At 43.8% G+C, this 19,565-nt stretch overlaps 2 protein-coding genes across 11 annotated transcripts in view; one reads left to right on the top strand and one right to left on the bottom strand.

Annotated features, from left to right (window-relative positions):
- Positions 1-3,647, top strand: part of LOC138199909 (protein unc-79 homolog) — a 32,279-nt gene extending 28,632 nt beyond the window's left edge. For all 9 annotated transcript variants that reach the window (XM_069152204.1, XM_069152205.1, XM_069152203.1 and 6 more), the window contains 9 exons: positions 955-1,059; positions 1,158-1,235; positions 1,357-1,446; positions 1,545-1,720; positions 2,053-2,236; positions 2,322-2,525; positions 2,691-2,768; positions 2,857-2,898; positions 2,981-3,647. In XM_069152204.1, coding sequence (XP_069008305.1) covers positions 955-1,059; positions 1,158-1,235; positions 1,357-1,446; positions 1,545-1,720; positions 2,053-2,236; positions 2,322-2,525; positions 2,691-2,768; positions 2,857-2,898; positions 2,981-3,169 — 1,146 coding nt within the window. In that variant the 3' untranslated portion in view covers positions 3,170-3,647. The remainder of the gene's footprint in view (positions 1-954; positions 1,060-1,157; positions 1,236-1,356; positions 1,447-1,544; positions 1,721-2,052; positions 2,237-2,321; positions 2,526-2,690; positions 2,769-2,856; positions 2,899-2,980) is intronic.
- A 2,548-nt stretch (positions 3,648-6,195) lies between these two features.
- On the bottom strand, positions 6,196-18,586 carry prima1 (proline rich membrane anchor 1). 2 transcript variants are annotated; one of them, XM_069152201.1, is made up of 5 exons: positions 17,883-18,586; positions 16,892-17,033; positions 14,321-14,453; positions 8,362-8,438; positions 6,196-7,763 (listed from the first exon to the last, which is right to left on the bottom strand). In XM_069152201.1, exons 1-5 carry the CDS (start codon positions 18,162-18,164, stop codon positions 7,753-7,755), a joined length of 645 nt encoding a protein of 214 aa, XP_069008302.1. In that variant the 5' UTR covers positions 18,165-18,586; the 3' UTR covers positions 6,196-7,752. The 2 variants fall into 2 exon arrangements, with proteins under 2 accessions (XP_069008302.1, XP_069008301.1); XM_069152200.1 differs by having other exon boundaries at positions 6,196-8,438.
- Between the last annotated feature and the right edge of the window lie 979 nt (positions 18,587-19,565).

Genomic DNA, 19,565 nt, shown 5'->3' with positions numbered 1-19,565 from the left:
TGCTGAGGATGTACGGTGTGTTTTTCAGTGGCTGTCTCAGACAGAGATGGAGCCAGGGCTGTGTGCACCGTTTGGCCAGACGGACCCTCAGTCCTCCACCACTGTCAGCGCTGCATGCTTTATGTCTCCTGCAGTATCGATTTTCTGCATCCTGTTTAATTCCTCACCTTTATAATATTCGCATTTCAAATCCCAGAGTTGCTACGAGCAATTGCTTCTGGATCCTATCCCGTGCAGTTGTTTTATGGCGAGGTGAGGTTTCTGGGAAGCACAGGGAGGATTTTTCAGCTGGTTCACGCATTGGAGGTCAGGCTATAAGGACACAAAGTCAGGCTCTCTAGACAGACAAAAGTTTGTCACACCATGCACCATTTGTCACGCCTGCACCGCACTATATATGTCTGGGCTTTTGATTTGCTATTTACCAAATGGACATGCTCCATTAACTTTTAATTATGAGAGTGCGCATACAGGTATGCGCATTAACAAGCCACACAGTGAGAAATGTCAGAGGCCGCTCTGCATTCTGCATGAGCAGAAGAGCATGTGCCTACTCCGAACATAAGCAAACATCACTGCAAAGAGAAAGAGAGAGGCAAACTGGAAGCCAGAAGATGACAGTGTGGTTTGTAAACAGGCAGCTGAGCTTCGTGTGGAAGGGATGAACAAAGAGAGCAGCCTGTCCTCAGGGAGGTTGAGAAGGCAGCCTGACAGCCTCATCTGAGCTGCCTGGGACTCTGGGAGGAGAGATCTGGACTGGCCTAAATCTACTCCTCGGCTTCACTATTCTCTGTCTCCCTGGCTCCCCTCCCTCTCCTCTCGCTGCCTGTCCTTCCCCCTCTATTCAAGCTACAGAGTTTATGGTCTCCGCGCAGCATGAGTAAGGGAGAGTGATAATAGAAAAAGGCAGTCTTGCTGCCTCAGTACATTTACTCCACTCTCTATCTCATCCAGGAGAGAGATAAGTTCTACATGTCCCGCATTGTGGTGTTGGAGCTTCTGCAGGCTCTCAAGTTCAAGTCTCCTCTGCCGGACTCAAACTTGTTACTGCTGGTCCAGGTACAAAAAATAATGTCTTTAATGCATGCCAGTTTACAAGAAACCAATAAATCCCCATGTTTCACCTTAAATACAAAACCAACTGTGGATTTTACCAGTTTGTTTGTGCAGATATTGGTACACGGCTAGCAGAATCCACCATCATCCAGAAGCACATGATCTTGACGCTGCCGGGGGTGAGACCTAAATCGCTCTGTGTTACGATCCTATTAAAACCAGCCTCATAAAACCGCAGGAAACAAAGATATTCCCCACTGTGATTCCTCTTAAAGGATAAACTGTTTTCGTTCCCAACAGTGTACAACAGCAGCGATGGAATGCATGCGGCAATACATAAGTGAGCTCCTGGACTTTATTGCAGATATGCACACACTTACCAAACTTAAAGTAAGTCTTACTCTTCATGCGAGTGCCACATTGTGCATGGTATCTCATCATATGTAGAGTTTTTACATGTTGTTCCTCACTCTCAATCTGTTATTCAGAGCCATATGAAGGCTTGTTGTCAGCCGCTGCATGAGGACACTTTCGGGGGCAACCTGAAAGTGGGCTTGGCACAAGTCGCAGCCATGGAGATCAGCAAAGGCAATCACCGTGATAACAAAGCTGTGGTCCGTTATCTTCCCTGGCTTTATCATCCGCCATCCACCATGCAACAAGGGTAAAAATGAAACGACTAAAAAGAGTTCAGTCATTTTTAGTGACTTAAAAGGGGCAGATCACCTCAATGGCATATTTACTAACTAGGTTTCTGTATCTTTATTGCCTAACCAAAGATAGTTTTTTAAACTTAATTTTTCAGGGTTTGAGATCTCTGATTTGATGGATATGATTTGTCGTATTTACAGGACAAAAAAAAATACACACATAAACACTCCTTTCAATATTAGCATGATTAGCCAAAGTAAAAGTGTTACACAAGCATTATAAATGTAGAGACTGTATTGTGAACTGATTTGTTAAACTCAATTTCAACTTTTTATTCCTATTTAGGCCAAAAGAATTCATCGAGTGCGTGTCCCACATTCGTCAGCTGTCCTGGCTTCTTTTGGGCTCCCTGACACACTGTGCCCTCCACCAGGGCTCCACCTCCTGCATGCCCATCCCTCTAGACGCCGGCTCCCACATCGCCGATCATCTTATTGTCATCCTCATTGGCTTCCCAGAACAGTCAAAGGTCTGTCAGACACAAATCCCTTCAACTGGTCATCCATCCAGGTTTTGTTTATACGATCTGTATGATCTTTGGTCTTTGTCCCCAGACGTCGGTGCTGCACATGTGCTCTCTGTTCCATGCCTTCATGTTCGCCCAGTTGTGGACCATTTACTGCGAGCAGGCAGCTGCTGCTCCATCTCTGCAGAACCAGAACCAGACTGAATTTTCCTCCAGCGCCATCCTCACCGGGCTGGAGTTCTGGAGTCGGGTTACACCCAGCATCCTGCAGCTTATGGCCCACAATAAAGTGGTAAGTGCTTTGCCGTAATCGTTTCACACAGGGATCTGTCTGAGATAGCTCAGGCAGGAATAGGCCCATAGAAATGTGCTGTACTCAGTCATAAGCCAGATGTGATTATCTACTTCTGGAGCTATCTTCTGCAAATCACGGGTTTAATTAAAATGTTTTTCTCAGATGGTAGAGATGGTGTGTCTTCATGTCATTAGTTTGATGGAGGCCCTGCAGGAATGCAACTCAACCATATTTGTCAAGGTATAACTCTTGTGTTTCTCTATATGGGCAATATATGGTCACCTTAACATGCAGACTAATATTTATCCGTCCTCACTCTTTCCTTTAGTTAATTCCTATGTGGTTACCCATGATTCAGTCAAACCTTAAGGTAAGGCTTTAAAAAAAAGTCCTTATGCAATTACTCATATAGGTTAATTAACTTGTGACTTTTGACGTTGTTCTTTCCTCAGCATCTGTCTGCGGGGCTGCAGTTGCGTCTCCAGGCCATCCAGAACAGGGTGAACCATCAGTGTCTGCAGGGCCAGACGTCCGGAGCGCCTCCGTTCGCCCTGCGCAAATGGCTTCAGTGCACCCAGTTCAAGATGGCTCAGGTGGAGATCCAGTCGTCTGAGGCTGCGTCTCAGTTCTACCCCATGTGACCTGCTCTGTGGTCAACTCTGGCTCATCTGGGTCCTAAGACCTGCATGCATCTGCTCTTGCTCAACCTTTGACCAAAAAAACCAAAAAAACAAACAAAAAAAAGGACTCTAAAAAGGACATTAACTGATGCTGTGCGGGATTCATTTGAACTGAATAATTTTTAGCACTTTTAGTGTGATACCTGTATATGTACAGTAAATCCATGCTATTTTAAAGTACTAGCACTGGAAGTGATCATTATAGATTTGGTAGGCCTGTTTGAAATATGTAGGTCAGGTGCCTAACTGTTGTATTCAACAGATTTGAAGCGTCAGGAGATGACTGAGGAGAATTTCTATAGACCCATGTTAGTAAAAACGACAGACTGAAAGCAAATGCTTGTTGAGTCTTAGACATGCTCACTCCGTGACATTCATCCTATCACTTTTGAAGTTGCTTGGTTGCAAGCTGGATAATAAAAGTACGAGTTTTTCTAAACATTGAGTCACTTGTTTTTTTTTATGTGAATTGCAGACTCCTTCAAAAATTCAAATGTGACATTTACTGCCCTTTGATGTCCTAACTGATCTGGAAAATGTCCAGTTTACCATAATGCAGATGGCAGAGCGATAAAATCAGCTTTGCTCCCTCCTCTTCTGGACGAGAAACTGAACCTCAGGTGTCTGTGGGAAAATGGCATGACATGCATTACCCAGCTCCCGTCTGAGATCCTTGTCAGACTGTCAGTCATGCTGGCTTATGCCATCAGAGCTCAGATCGATCAGAGTTGCGGCAGCAGCTTTGTAACTCGATAATGTGGAGCCAGACATTGGAGGTAAACAAGACTATTTCGGCTGTGCCCACCCCTCCACCCGCTTCGCCCCAAAGTAGACCCCCCCCCCCGCACCTCCCCTCCTACTTCATCCCTCTCTTCATTGCCAGCAGCGAAACAGATTGGCCCACGCATATACCAAGCAAACACAATTACCTTTGGCCTAATGTGGTTTGTTGTGATTAAGCATTGTTGTGAGGTCTAAATGTATTACCACGAAGCTCTTGTCTGAGAATAACAGATGACATGACAGCAGGGCTAGAAAGCTGAACAGTACATTAATCTTTGTTTTGATATTCACTGCTGCAAGGATTTCATTATCAAGCTTTAAGATGAATTAGATCTGATAATATAAATGTAATATGCAATGAGAAATTGGCTTATTGGACAAAAATAAGCCAAATTTGATGTGCATGTCATGTTTTTTTAAATATTACTTTTTAGTCGCTGCATGTATAAAATGGCCCATGTTGAGAGGTGTTTGCCAAATGAGTCACTAGTATAATGATATCACACAATGTGACTAATGAACACACACACACACACACACACACACACACACACACACACACACACACTCCCCGGTGACCTCAAGCTCACTGAATCAGGCTGCAGTGCCCCTTCTCATCAACCTCTAGTCTTGGCTCATCAAAGAACCCCTCTCCTGCTGTGCCTCTGTGTGTGTGAGTGTGTATTAAAGTGATGCTGGATGCAGGTGTGTATGTGCATGCGGGCCTGCATGTACAAAGGTGTGTGTGTGTGTGTGTGTTTAATCAAGTCCCCCTTGCTCTGGGGTTGCATCTGTCAGCCACTGCCACCGTTGTGATCGTTTGAACTCGCAGCCCTTTTCGAAAGAACCTCACTCATTAGCAGGAGCTTATGTAATCAGTGTCCCACAGGTATCCAGCACTTTCCCCGCCCCTGCCTGCCTGCCTGCCTCCTGCAGGACCATATGGGAGCACTGACCCGATGAGCAGGCAGCTGGAGGTACTGAGGGTAATTAACACTGACCAAAGGCCTCTCAGGCAGAGAGGGTGTGAGTGGGTCCTCAAAGATTGTGAAGGTCAGCTCTGAAAGAACTATGCCAGCTCTCATCGACAGTCATGCACCAGCATGATGCATCACCAGGTGTGTGCACTGATGACTTCCCTTGATTAAAGAGCAGCTCGACAGAGGTAGTCTCATCTGGGCAGCAGCAGATCAAATTGACCGGTAGTTTTTGTACAACAAACTGACAAACAACTTTAAGAGCCATAATTTGAAAGAGTCTGTGGAGTCGCGCCCCTTTTTCCTCCATGGAAATACCTTGAGAACCTTGTAAAACTTGTTGAGACAGTGACAATCCCTGGTACCCCTGCCTAGTGCTGTCACATTGCTTTTATTACAGTGAAATCCACAGCGCCTTGGCTGGACAATACATGAATGTTTAAATTGCTCTGAGTGTCCATTGGCATTACCATCAACTGGCACATCTAAAGCAGGGAAGGCAAAGTACTCCAGTGTCCCTCATTCACATTATAATTCATTGACATTCCCCTTCAGTGCTCTTCTACATCAGACCGTATAGTACAGGTTTGGTCCCCTTGTTTGTTTCACATCATTAGCTACAGTTAGTGTTCAATGTGCAAATTAAAACAGAAATGGGAACATGTCTACATGACTTCATGTAAAAATTTAATAAGCTGTTTTGAATCTTTTACCGTCTTCTATTTTGCTTTAAAGTCAAAATTTTGTTATAGCAACCCGTGTTGTCGCTTTATCTGCAGAAATCCTTCACTCACACTCTCTCTCACACACACACACACACCAAACCCACATAGGATTTTTGGTGACATTATTATTGATCGAGCTCGGAGCCAGCACAATATGTGACTTATAAGTTTTCTTGTTTGGCGTCATTAAGCCCCATGGAGGCGAATACGCTTGATAATCGCAGTTCATTAAAGATGCACTGTGTGAGACAGACTGAGAACATGTCCTCCACTGCGGGGGAGGGGGGGGGGGAGGCAGGGGGGGCAGGAGGAGACGCGGCCAGCACAGCTCTGCTCAAGACACGAACGGCGCAACACAGCATAGTGCAGACAAGATGGGCACAGGGCTAAATATAACAGTCTCACTTTTATCACCTTCACACAGAGGCCAGCCGGCCTGCCTCCATACAATGCTTTTGGTATATCTGTGTATATATATCTCTTATAACACAATAGACTGTAGGTCTGTTGTTATGTACAGTTTTATTTACAACTGAAAAACTCAGCAATGAAATTAACTTATGCACATCTTTTTATCAGTTTGGTATAATGCATAAATTGTGTATGTACTATTGATTGCCATATATACATTAATGGCTTGCTCCATCAACATGACAACATTGACATAATTCTAAATGGTAGCACATTGTTTAAATTTTAACTATGTATAAACATATGTTCTGTTACACTGTACATGAATTAACAGTCCAGAAGGCAGATATTTAAATATCAATATTTACATTCATGCATCCATCATTTCTCTCACATAGGTACACGGTGGGGTATACTGTTAGCTAATACCTGTGCATGTTTAAATGCAAGCATGTGTTTTTTTCTTTTTTTCCCAAATTTCCAGTTTAGCCAATATCTATGCTTAAATGAATGCCACAGAGTACAGCCCACTCTCACTGAGTACACTCATCTGCATGCACATTCACACAGACGGACACACACTCATCATACACGCACACGCACACACACACACACACACACATGCATGCTCGCACAGACGCACGCAGATTTAATGTAAAAAAGCAGAGCAGCTTTGAGTGATGCTCCAGTTCAGCTCAGTTGTGTTTTCTCAGCGGGGATGTGGAGGATGCCTGTGACAGCACTGAGTCACACACATCCCTGCTGAGGCCATCCTCTGTGCAACCTGATCTCTGGCTATTGGCTAAGTCTCCTGTCTCTCACCAGTCACAAGGTCAGCGCTGGGCTCATGTCCCCTGTTTCTATAGTGATGGGCTAAGCCCTTCTTGACAGATAGAAAAATTAAGATTGTCAAATCCAGACAAAACATGGCAAAAGGCATCTAGCTGACCCCAAGACTCTGGAATAACAAGATTTAACCAGATGAGTTGCGATAGCAGGTTTACCTTGTGGGGATGCTTCCATTGTGTTAACAGATCAAATAAATGGGGACTGGCATTTTGATGCAGCACAGACATAATGTTTGGAGAACACACATTCACATAGCACATCATAGAGAGCCCTGACTTGTTGGCCGAAATCTCAGGGAAACAGTGAAAAGCATATTAAACACCCAGAGACAAAACAACTGATACCAAAACTCTTTGCCGAGCAAGCGTGTTTTCTGCATCAGTGTCTCAACAAACTGACAGCAGGCTTAAAGCATCGGAGCATCACAAATGAATTATATGGTTTATAAATTATTTACTTAGAAAACAGAGCTATGAAGAAATAAAATTAATTCATCAAGATGTTCAAGATTTATAAAGATGTGAGTAACTTACAAGACAATTTTTTTTTCTTTGAAGTAGAAAAATAAATTCAAAGATAGATAACTAAATAAATAGAACGAATAAATACATGAATGACTGAAATATATTACATTGAGCCGAAGTCTTCGGTGGCTTTTTTGGCATGGTGAAATAACCAGAACATCCCATGTTGATGTTGCTGCTCCTCTGTTGTTGTTTTTTTAATATGGATTTCTTTAAATTGCATAGTCAGATGAATCCACATCTCCGAGCCGGGACCGGCAGTAACATCATGCCTCTCACAAAGCATCTGTCTCAAAAATGGAGAACAAAAGACGGACAGTGTGAGGATTGGAATATAAAAAATGTTGCATTCTCTGTAAAAACTGCATGCATGTTATTTGTAGTGTGTGATGGGCTGTCCTGATGGGCTGTCCTGTCCGACCACCTATGGGACTGCGGGGCTGCTGTATTGTCTGTTGTTCCATTGCAGATGTCAACAGTGTGTGAGGTCTGGATCTGCGGCAGACTGGCAGACAGTCCCTCTCCAGCCAGCAGCCAACCAGCCTGTCAGCAACACTTGCTGTTAGTAAGAGCATAATGTTCAGCCTGCTGTGCCACTTTCGACACCATGGGGGTTTGTGGATGTTTCTCTCCGTCCTTTCTGCCTTGATTTTTTTTTTCTTTTTTTTTTTCCTTCCATCTTTTCAGCTCTTCTCAAGCTGAATGGTGTCTTCAGTCCGGGCAACAAGCAAAGAGGGAAGGTTTACCTATTTGAAAACCTCGGGTAAAACCCTGTTGCATTCTGGGTGAGTGGGGATAGTTGTATTCGGGATAAGGAGAGCGATAACGGGATGTCACCTCCTGTGTGTACCAGGAGACAGTCTATACCACAGTGTTGTTCGTACCCATGGCCTTCTTGTTACGGATGCTCATGGCGTATTCCCCACGACTCGTCCCGTTCTCCTCTTTTCGTAGTGGTTTCCTGCGAATAAACATTTTCACAACGTGAGGATGACAGGAGAGATTTGACGTTACATTCGCCCTCCGCTAAAGGCCATGTCATTAAACAGAGTTTCTGGACTGTTAACCTTCAGGCTGACTTGATTTCTCTCGCTGCTCTGGGTGGATGTGCTGGTCTCAGCTATCCTTTCTAATAAGCTCAATGTTCAAAGGTCAATTTTGCAAGTTAGACAGGAGGGGAAGATACATTACAACACGGGGGATAAGGAAATTACCTACTTGGACTTGGAGATGCAATATTCCCCCCTAAGTAATGAGTATGTGTGGCTGTCAAAGCAACTTGGGAATAACATCGATACGTAACCTCTCGTGAAATTCCTTTGAAAACCGTTTGCACTGTAATACTCTTTCCTTTCTGTGAGTACATTCTGGTGCAAAAATAAAGCTACAACCCAGGATCCCATGCAGCTACCGGCCTCTGAAGAGAAGTATCATTAAGTGCAACCCTTTTCATGCACTCCTTGATGCCTTTGTGGCTATTATATTTGTCCAGTGTACTGTGGCTTCTGCACCGACCCCTTCAGCTGCTCTCCCCTGCTTGGGCTTATGTAACTCAGAGACAGATCTGAATACAGTTAGTACAGTCATTGTCCCGCTCAACACTGTACAGTGCCTTCACTGGCACAGAGGACCCTTGAGCTACATCTTAGCTCAGTGTCTCCCCTCCTCTCCTCCCCTCTGAAAGCCCAGGCTGGCCAGTCCAACTTTGACGAACAGTCTTTCTCAGTCCGGTCCAGCACAAATCTTGTTCTCTTCTCGGGCATCGTGCAGGGAGGGAAGTGTGCAGGCAGGGAGTCCTTACAGGGTGAAATGAGCTCATACATGACATAATGCAATTCAGTCCAACAGCTCTGCAAGAAAAAACTATGGTGAAGTCTTTAGTTAGCTGTCAAAAACTGAGGATACAAATTACTTTTTGAATGAACATTTGAAAGATGATTAATTAATAAACAAAAAAAAAAGCACCGTTCACTCCGTCTTTAATTCAGGGATTTTGCTATGAATTTTTTTGGTTTGCATTTTATGTTTTAATACCAGACTTTTTACTGAATCATTATCAATCTGAGATATTAAAATAAAAGTCTTTAAATTTGTCTTGTTGAAAATGTACTAGCTAATCAGATATTTTGATTTCTCTACGATACACACAATATGGATGTTTCTTAGTGGTGTGTCAGTGTACTAGATGTGCAATCAGTGCTTTTTCATGCACATGCTCACTAAATGTTTATTCATAATTTGTATGCTGTCATCTCAATTTGTCGGCTGTGTCTTTTTGTTTGCGCCCTCACGTTTCAGCCAATCAGATTTCGCCACACCTGTTAAAACAGCCATGTTGTTGCTGTCAGATTTTGAAACCGCTCCTGTCTCAGTTGTTTTTTTCAGCTGTCATTTCAGAGCTGAGCTCAACCTTCACCCCTCCACCTCCTGTGTTCATCAACGCTCCTCTGAAATCCTGCTCAGCTTGACGCCATCCAGTTTTTCAGTTGACAGTACACAAGAAAAAACGTTCACCTGCCACCAAAGTCAATCCGAGGATCTTTAAAGGGTTTCCACTGGATGAAACAAAAGTCATGTCTAAAATAATAAACACTTTGAATATGCCTGCTTTGTGTCTGGGGATGGCAGTTTAAAGCTCACCGCTTTGGTCCACACTGAAATATCTCAACAACGGATAAATGGATCATTTTATGTGTGTTCATGAATCCCAGATGATAAACGCTACTTTGGTGATCAAGTTTTTTTCCGTATCGTCTCCATTAGTTAGAATTTTGTGAGTTTAGCTGAGATGTCTCAACAGCTATTGAATGGACTGTCATTAAATCATCATGATATTTGTGGTAATATTTTGAAGGGCAATGTGATCAAGGTGAATAACTGTTGCCTAAAATAAATGACAGTTATTTAAGTGAGCATTTACTTCGTCGTGATTAAAGACTGTTGGTCATGTAACTAAAAAAAAAGTTCGAAACAAAACGTGGGCCGATGACTAAGACTTCCTGCGGGACTCTGTCAGCTGGGAGGGTTCGTCTGGCTAAGCACACCAGGGACACGGGCTGGACATGTAGGACAGATGCTGCTTGCTGTGTCCCTATAGGACCTGGGGAAAGCCTGAGAAAAGAAAGTGTCCATCCCCGGGGTGGAAACACACTCTGCTGTGGGGGTGGTGGTGCTTTGCTGACGCAGCCATGGGATTTGGGATATACCAAAGTTTTCTCTAAGGGACGGCTTTGTTTACAGCCAGACTGGGGATTCTTCGATTAAAATAGAAAGTTAATTGGGTCGATATTCATTTGACGTCAAGTGAAATGTTTTTTAACTTTAAACTTTTTTTGACAGGTCAGTATTTCAATTAATCAGTCTTTATTGGCCACGAGGGGAAAATTTGCTTTGCAGCTATGTGGTCACCGATACAAAATTAAAAAAAAACAACCAATCCAGGAGCCCAGTGAAGCACAGTCAAGATAAGAGACACAATTAATACCTTCCCTAAGAAGGACCGAGGAAGAATCTCCCCGCAGACCAGTCGACCCAGATTCTATAACACCAAAACACTGGAACATTTCTGGAGTCCAGTAAAGAAAAATTATGATAAAAAGTTTTACAGGCCTACAGGCACCAAAACAAAGGAACACTGAGTCCTTGAAAATAGAACCCGAAAGCGACGAGATGGAGGTAACACAAACTTCACGAACAAAGAACGATGTGAATGAGGCAGAATACTTTCCTAAAAACTTGCTTGATGTAGATGTCAAAGATATGAAGTCGACCCACTCCGGTAACTTTAATGGCTAGTCGGGATTTTTACTAGACAGGCTGAGGTTTCCATAATGCACCAGAATGCAAAAAGTTTAATCAGATTCAATGAGACTGATAAAACAGAGTGACAACTGAGCCACTGACATTAAAAGAGTTTCTCTAACATTAAAAACGCTGTTGTTCTCACCTATAAATAAAATCAACAGGTGTTCGGCAGTTTTCTGTAAGCAACTCTCCCGACATATTACTATATCTTTGTAATTGTCTGCTAGGGTGATTTGGAGCCTTGCATGGCATGTGATGTTGGGAGGGATTTCCTGAAACCGTCAATCAGGTCTTTTTTTCTGGTTTCAGATTTGGTTATTGTTAAATTATGATAAAGGTATGACTGATGACACCAAGAAAAAAGGTTACCAAATATCCGCTCCTGTAAGAAGTATCCGCCACTTCGGTGACCCAAAATATATTTCTGTTTTCTGTAGTATTTCTGTGTTAATTCTTTTTTCATAAGGAGAGAAATGGCAACAGGTCTGAAATTGGTCAGTCGATTTGGTGCTCTTTCATCTGTTACATTATAAAATGCTGCTCGACACTGGTGATCTACAGGCTGCGCGAAGCTGTTTCTTTCTCCCAGGATGTAATCTCCACTCAGACTGACCATGTCGCTTCGGGCCACCACACAGGGCAGAGCACTGGGCCCTCAAACCGACCTCTACCCGGCCCTTCAATAATAGATGCCATGCTGTTGACACATGGCAGGTGGCAACACAACACTTCACAGGTTAGATGAATATTTCATATCAAAGCTGTGCAATCACAGCGCACATTCCTGTTTGAAGTTTAGGGAATGGATCATGGTGAAATTGGGACATGTGTTGAGCTGTTTACAATTACTCCCGCCATCTGGAAATTAGAGTAACATGCTATGGTTCAAAGAAAAAGCATTAAAAAACACACTGTAATAATCAGTCAGCAGGTTTGATGGTAGTGGTTTAGAAATTTTAAAAGAAAACAAAGGGGATTAATAATGTATGAGTAAATATCAGACTTAAATCATTTCAGAGCATTTTTCTTTTCTTGTATCTCTGGTTGAGTATTTCGGATATTCTATGTTGCCCTTGGACAGGATCAGCTGTGATGTATTATCCGTCTTTGGACAGGCCTCCCAGAGCGGTAAGTGATTGGGAAAAGCATCTAGATTCATTAGTCAGTTGGTTTGAGTTTTATTTGTTTTGGCTTCTTGGACGGCTGACAGCCTGGACTGCAGCATCATGTCTTTTGCTTTGGATGGCACAGCAAGACTGAAACGCAGCATGTGTCTGATTCCTGTTCCTGCAAACACCAGCCTCCCTGTTGCTGTGGACTCTGAATAAAATTGTATGGAAATGTTTTTTTCTTCTCAGTCCCCTTTGCTTCTGACAGATGACTGGCAGACAAAGATTATGAAAAATAACAAAAGGCCAGGAGGGCTGGGACCTGCAGAGCTAGCTCCTCTACTGTCTGTGGTGCTTGGGCTTTGGCCCTCGGCCAGCTGATTTTCATTGGGAAAGCCCAGAGCACTAAGGGGCTAGAAGGGCTATATATAACTGGCTGTGTTTTTCTCACTGACAAACCCTTTCTCACAGTTATTGACGAAGACACTCAATTATTGCCTTTGCTTGCTTTGGTAGTCAACGTTTTACGTGTCCTCTTCGCTGCGTTGTTTCCTCTCCCTTCCTCTAAGGAACGATGGATGATTAGCGCATCCAAGACAAATGTTAGGAGTCACATACTTCTCGGGACTGCTCCCCAACTGGCTGGTGACTAATGAATGTCTAAGGCCAGTCTGGACCTGTGTATTTTCCCCTTCTCATTCAGAGTGGAGGGCATCTTGCCGTGGCACGAAGTCTGCAGTCTAGAACCCACAGAGCTTCAGGACACGACCTGCTTGCATGTATAAAAGATGTGGCCTGCGACTGAATGACTGCGCAAATTAATTCATAAATAATGACTTAGGTTTGGGGCTGGAGCCCGTATTGCAACAACACTTTCCTACCACTGCTGCATTAAAAAAAGGTGCCCCTTGGCTACACAGGGGGCTGGAGAATTGCCATAATGAATTCCTGAGCCAACCGCCCATTACTTCCACTGCCTGACTTTGCCTATTTGTTGTTTAATAGAGTTCTGCTGAGGAAAGCCATATCTGGCGTGCAGGCTTGATATAGTACCGTAAATATAAGATATAATACTAAATCTATTTTAATACGTATGAATAAAACATAGAACTAGCTCCCTAATTCAGCACACATGGCTTTTCTCAGAGTTGTGTGCGAGTCAACGTCTACGCCAGATTTTATAGGGTGAGTAAATATACCGAGATGATGTATGTACATATGTAAAGATGTGCGTTCATAGACGGGCGCACACAAGAATCCTCCGCATGCCTTGTACGATGCCGACGTGAGTGTGCGTTTGTTAAACGTCTGCGAACATTTACGTGGATGTCAGGGTGCATGTGTGACACCGTGCAGCCTGAATGTCACAAAGAGAATTGGGTCTGGTTGTGCTGCAGGCTAAAACCTCACACAGTCCTTTTCTCTAATAAGCCAAATGGGGAAAACGCTGCTACAGCAGTGTCTTGGGATTCCTCTGCTCGCCTCTTGCTTTCACATTCATGAGTCCAGCTGTCGTTCCAGGAGGCTTTAGACACTTATGTAAATTAAAATCAACACAGTATCATTAAGTCAGGCCATCACGCACTTCAACAAATTAATTTGGAGTATAGGATCTTTCATCATGACTGTGTAGTGGATCTTCCTCGTTGACACTTACAATCCATTCCATTATTTAACCTCTGACCTCATTGTGACCCAGAAGGCTGGTGACAGGGCCATTGACGCCTGCTGCATAACTCTAACACTCGGGCAGGAGAACTAGTAGCGTCCACCATGGGTCGAATTACATATGATTTGTTGAGTGGCCCGCCTGTGGCTGATTTCTATTTCAATTTATCATCGCTTTAAAATATTATAGAGACGTGTGAGAATGAGAATCTAAGTGAAATATTACAAGGAGAGAAGAGAAAAGAGAAGAATGACATCTGACCTCTTGATAGCCTTGTAGCAGATGATGATGGCTGAGAAGAGGAAGACAACTGAGGCACAGCCCACCGTTCCAAGCACTACAATGTCCATCTCCATCCACCAGGGCCTCAACAAGGGCACCATGGGCTCTGCCACTTAGAAACAGAGAGAAGAGGGAGCAGGAGGAAAAAGGTGCAGATATAGAGGAAGAGAATAAACAGAATGTATTAAACCAAATAAATAAAAACAAAATTAGTTCAAAATAAAAATAACATTCAATATGACTACACCTAAGCCACAATGCTGACTCGAGTCTTGTTATTAGGTCCTTAGTGAGTGGCTCAACTCTTATACAACCCAATAACAGTGCAGCATGGAGGTGATTTTCTTCCCTGCATGCTCTCAGAGTTGGGATGCAGTCATGTCCTCGCCTGTTTTGTAGGTCTTAGGTTCAACGTTCAAAGATATCCAACCCGACACCATGAATCATTTAAGGTCCCGTCAGTCCTCCTTACACCAGCACTCTTGTCCACACCAATTACTGTTGCAGGAACCTCCTGCTCTTTCCACATTAGATCTGTGGAGTAAGACCACTCACCAGGAATGTTGTATAACATTATGTGCATCAGCAACTTCGTGTCTGTAATGCAGAACTTCTCTCTTCTCTTATTTCTGCCGCATTTGATGCTCTCCCACCATCTATAAATCAGTTTAGTCATGTGCATTTCTATCTATCTAAGGCAGGTTTATTCCAGTTTAATGCTCTGGAGAAAATACCCATACTGTATATACAATAATAAACTCATAACTCCTGCATGTAATGTTATTTTGTTATGAATGAGACGAAGGGTTTACACCATAGCAACAAATACTCCTTAGTAATGCTGTAGACTATTTTCCAACACAGTACATTTCTCCGGAGCAAATAACAAGGCACGGCTCTCCCTGGTACAGCACAACCACGTCACAAGTCACTATGAATTTAAAAGATCCTCTCAGCCAAACTTCCATTTTAATCCTGCGTTTTGTCAACGGCTGTAGGATTTAATTCAGTCAGTGGTACGGATCTATTTTATTGTGATAAAGCACACTGCTTTGAAGGGACCTCAGATACCATTTTTAGCACACAGACGCTTACTTAACAGTGCCAATTTCCCTCTTTTTTTTTTTTAGACTTTTAGCAGATAGATAAGGTCTCAGTTATTGTCCCAGTTTTTCACGTTAGCCATGCATATTCATTGCATTTTTAAAGACTACAGTTTAAAGCAAAATTTCAGCTCTAACAGCTCTGCAAATTGGGCTTCTGAAGGAATATCAAGCTAATTATGCGTCTCTATAGATTAAATCGAGATTTTCAAATAAAAAGAAGAGTCTCTTTAAATGAATTATTAATGGTGTCTCCACCCTCGTCAAATATTCCTCTGTAAAGTTAAAATGGAGTAAAAATTGGCCAGTTTATCATAATTGTCATGACATATTGCTGTGTAAGGAGGCATTAAAGCTTGTGGAGGCAGCGCTCAAAGGTCCACTTGTGTATTGTCCATAATTGGGCATAAAACCCCCACCTTAGCTTACAGTCAGATGGTCCTGGCAGCATTCATGCAGTGACCTTGGCAACAATCACAGAAGGGTCTGTAACTCGCGATTCAAAAGGTAACTCCCATGGTGAGTCTGGGAGAAGAGGGCGTCCATCCACATGGACAAGACAAAAAACAATCATTGGAACAGATGGATTGAAACCTTTCCACTGCTTGATGATTAAGTACTCTTCGCTACTCATAATATTAGGGGCTCGGGGTGAGTGATTCTAAAGAGTCACAGTAATAGCTCAGAATGGCTGCATCATCAGCAACGCCTGTCCCATATCTCAGCGCACTGTTCATTAAGGTCCTTGAGACGACATACAAATCATATCAACTTTCCGCAAGCAGGCCAGTGAAATATGTTCGCCTATCTGCCGATGGATTTACCATCTCGGAGTGAGACGAGAGCGGGAGTGTACGGGGAAAACTGACACAACACGCACTGGATCAACACAGATATGCACGCTTGTTGTATACTAGCCCTCACACACGCACTTCTCACCGCCAGCTCAACTTCAAAACGAAGTTGGAACTTGTGGGCTGGTTCATTAGCCTCTTATCTCTATCAAATTAAAGCTAATTTAATGAACTCATCTGTGTTTTAATCAGGGGTCCTCCGGGGGAAACCCTACCACTGAACCACTGAGCTTGGCAGCCCAGCAGGCATGGATTTCACAGGCAGCTGGGTACTCCCCAAGGTCAGACCCGGCATAAATTAGTCCTGTGTTCAGCTGTCAACATCCTGCTGGCTCTATCACACGCACAGATGCACATGTGTGCAACTGCACGCGCACTCGCACACTAATCTCAGGGGGCTGATGGCACATTTTTCCTGTGTGCTTAAATGGAAACACTTCACGTCAAAACAGTTTCTTCAGACTAGCCAGTGGCTTGACACCTGCGTCTGGCTAGGAATGAGATCCAACTGTGGGGCGAGAGCAGACAGTGAGACAAGCAGACTTCGGAGGGAGACAGGTGTGAAACCTGGGAGTGTGAGCTGGGAGTCTTACCTGTGGTGCCCAGTAGCCGTGGGGGAGGCGGGGGAGGCGGCGGTGGAGGAAGGGGAGGGTATCTTCTACAGTGACATGCCAACTGGCACTGTTCACTAACTTTCTCCGCCACAGTCTGTGAGCATGACCTCTGGAGCTCTCCCTTATGGTGAGAGAGAAGCAGAGAAAGAGAGATTGAAATGACTGAGCCTCTGTCCTTCAGCGCATTACTCAGAAGTACCATCAGCACAACACTGTGCAGCACAAATGGAGATGCTTGAACGCTCAGCAGCCTCTCAGTGAGAAGCATTATGGATATCCTCTCAGCATTCTTTTCATATCGCAGCTCCAGTGTTTTTGTCACTGGGGCTGCTGTGTATGTAGTACATGCAGAATAGTATCACGTCGATGGCTACAGCCCGCTCCCTGTAAGAAACCACCCACCAACAGAGTGGGCAGCAGGCTGCCCCGAGGAGTGTGCGTGGGTGGACTTGGAAACTCAAGCAGATCACATTACACATGAACCCTGGCAACACTGCGTGCGTGTGAACAACAGCTCACCACTATCTGTAGGCAGCAGCACGGGGCAGAGGTTAGAATACTCATCACTAACATATGCCTGCTGCAGGGATCCTGGTGGGATAACTGACTGTTGTTATCATAAAAACATGGTTGGCTACTCCATGTTCCCACTACAAGGGAGCTGAGTGTCTGTGTGTGCGTGTGCACTTGTGCATAGCTGTATTTCTCATGCCTTACTGGAAACTCACAATGCATGTCTGCCAGTATTTCCTAAACACAGGTGTTCCCCGGAGTGGTGACCTCAACATCTGGTGAAAACATATATGTAAAGGTAGGCTACAGCATATTTTGTGAAGCTTACAGAACACACAAGTTACTTAGAAAAGATAATCAGTTCCACAGCCCATCAGGAAATCAAACTCAAGTTGCATTAGTGTAACCTCTTCCCATGCGTAAATTGACAAGTGGCGCGCCTGAACGTGATCCTTACCTGGCATGAGAGTAAAAAGAGTGAGAGAAGGCAATGACCGAAGAAAAAAGGCCAACAACTTAAAGTAAATGGCATTAGATCTTGGACCAGCATTCCTCTTGCGCTGTTCTCGAAGATACTAGGCAGCGTTTCCAACAAATGAATGCAGTATACATAGGCTTGAACTGTTTGGGAAATAACCATCCACCCTATCCAGTTCAGCGGCGATATCTGTGACAGGCGTCTCCAGAAATAGTTTATGCCACAATCATATTCCTCTTGAAATCCCGTTGTCGATAGCATAGGACAGGCGAGCCGGTGGAATGAGGAGCATATCTCGATAATTCACATCTCGAAAGTAGTTTTTTTCTTATTGGCACTCAGATAGCGACCTGAATCACGCCGCTACTCCGTGCAATGTGAGGGCGGTAGATGGCCCGTACCTTACATCCCTCCTCGGCTGCAAGCATGAGTGCAAATGGGCCACTCAAGCCATCGAAGTTGAAGAAAAAAAAAACGAACAGAGAGAGATCCTCAGGAATATCGTGTGGTAGGATTCCTCGCAATAGCATCACACATCCCCTCAACTTATCTAGGCTGAATACTGTATGGGCGAGTCCGGAGGGCAGAGCCGAGGGTTAAAGTGATGCATCCCCCTGTGTGCCAAAATACAGCGGGCTGTTTTATACGGGAGCATCACCACCGCGCACTTGATGCAGCGCTCACATCAGCTCATCCTGACAGCGTGTGCTCAAACAAATTCCCCCTCCGCTTCTCAAAAAGTCCCCCCAAAAACACAGGGGGAAGGGCATGTGGTTATGAAGGCGGTCGGTAATGTCAGCTGGGCTTTGTTTTTCTTTCTTTTTTTCTTTTTTTTTTGCTTGTTTAGGGGTTGTTGTTTTTTTTTTTTAATAGTGGATCAGGCAGAAAGTATAGCCCACAATGCGTGGAGGCGAGTCCGTAAGGATGACGCGTATTAAAGTCAAGTGGAGAGAGAGAGAGGGAGCGAGAGTGCAAGACGCCTACCGACTGAAAACACTGCCATACTGTTGTTGGATGTGCTGTGTGCCTGCTAGAACACTCTTTGGTCCAATGTCCAAAAGTAGGCCGAGATAAACAATACTGATGTAACCTGGCATTTACCGCTACTGCTCAGCAACAAAGAACACTTAACATTTTTATGAGGTGATTTTTTTTTTTTTTTAAGCCTTACTTTCTTCCCATTGCCACAACACTCCTGACCCTGCACTCATATCGTTTTTTAAGAGGTGATGCTGTAGGGCAGAGAGCAAAGAGTCAGACTCCACTGGGTAGTTTTTAAGTGCAGAGTTGCATAATATTGTTGGTGGTCTTCACTAGGCACAGTTATGAAATTACCCCAGAGCCCACAGTCATGTACACAGAGAGCCAATGTGACATTTACGGTTACCAAACCAGTTGATTGACAGTGTGAATAAAACCTTAGAGCTCATCCTGGTGTCTTTAATAATAACAGTCTGTGATAAATGACCAATTTACAGACCTAGAAGTCTATACTAACGATAGTTTTCTCAGCCAAACACAGTTTAGAGCTGAAACAACTGTTTGATGAAGTGATTAATGACAAAAATGCAAACACTGGCAACTTCAAAGCTGTCAGCTGTGAGGATTTGCTGCTTTTCACTGCTTTATATGAATGTAAAAAAAAAATTTTAAGTAATTGGG

This window comes from Embiotoca jacksoni, unplaced genomic scaffold (genome assembly GCF_022577435.1).
Source record: "Embiotoca jacksoni isolate LCO1_2020_lvr unplaced genomic scaffold, fEmbJac1.0.p SCAF_18, whole genome shotgun sequence".
Classification (NCBI taxonomy): Eukaryota; Metazoa; Chordata; class Actinopteri; family Embiotocidae; genus Embiotoca; species Embiotoca jacksoni.
Note: the sequence above shows the minus strand (reverse complement) of the source record. Positions and strands in the feature narration are given on the sequence as shown.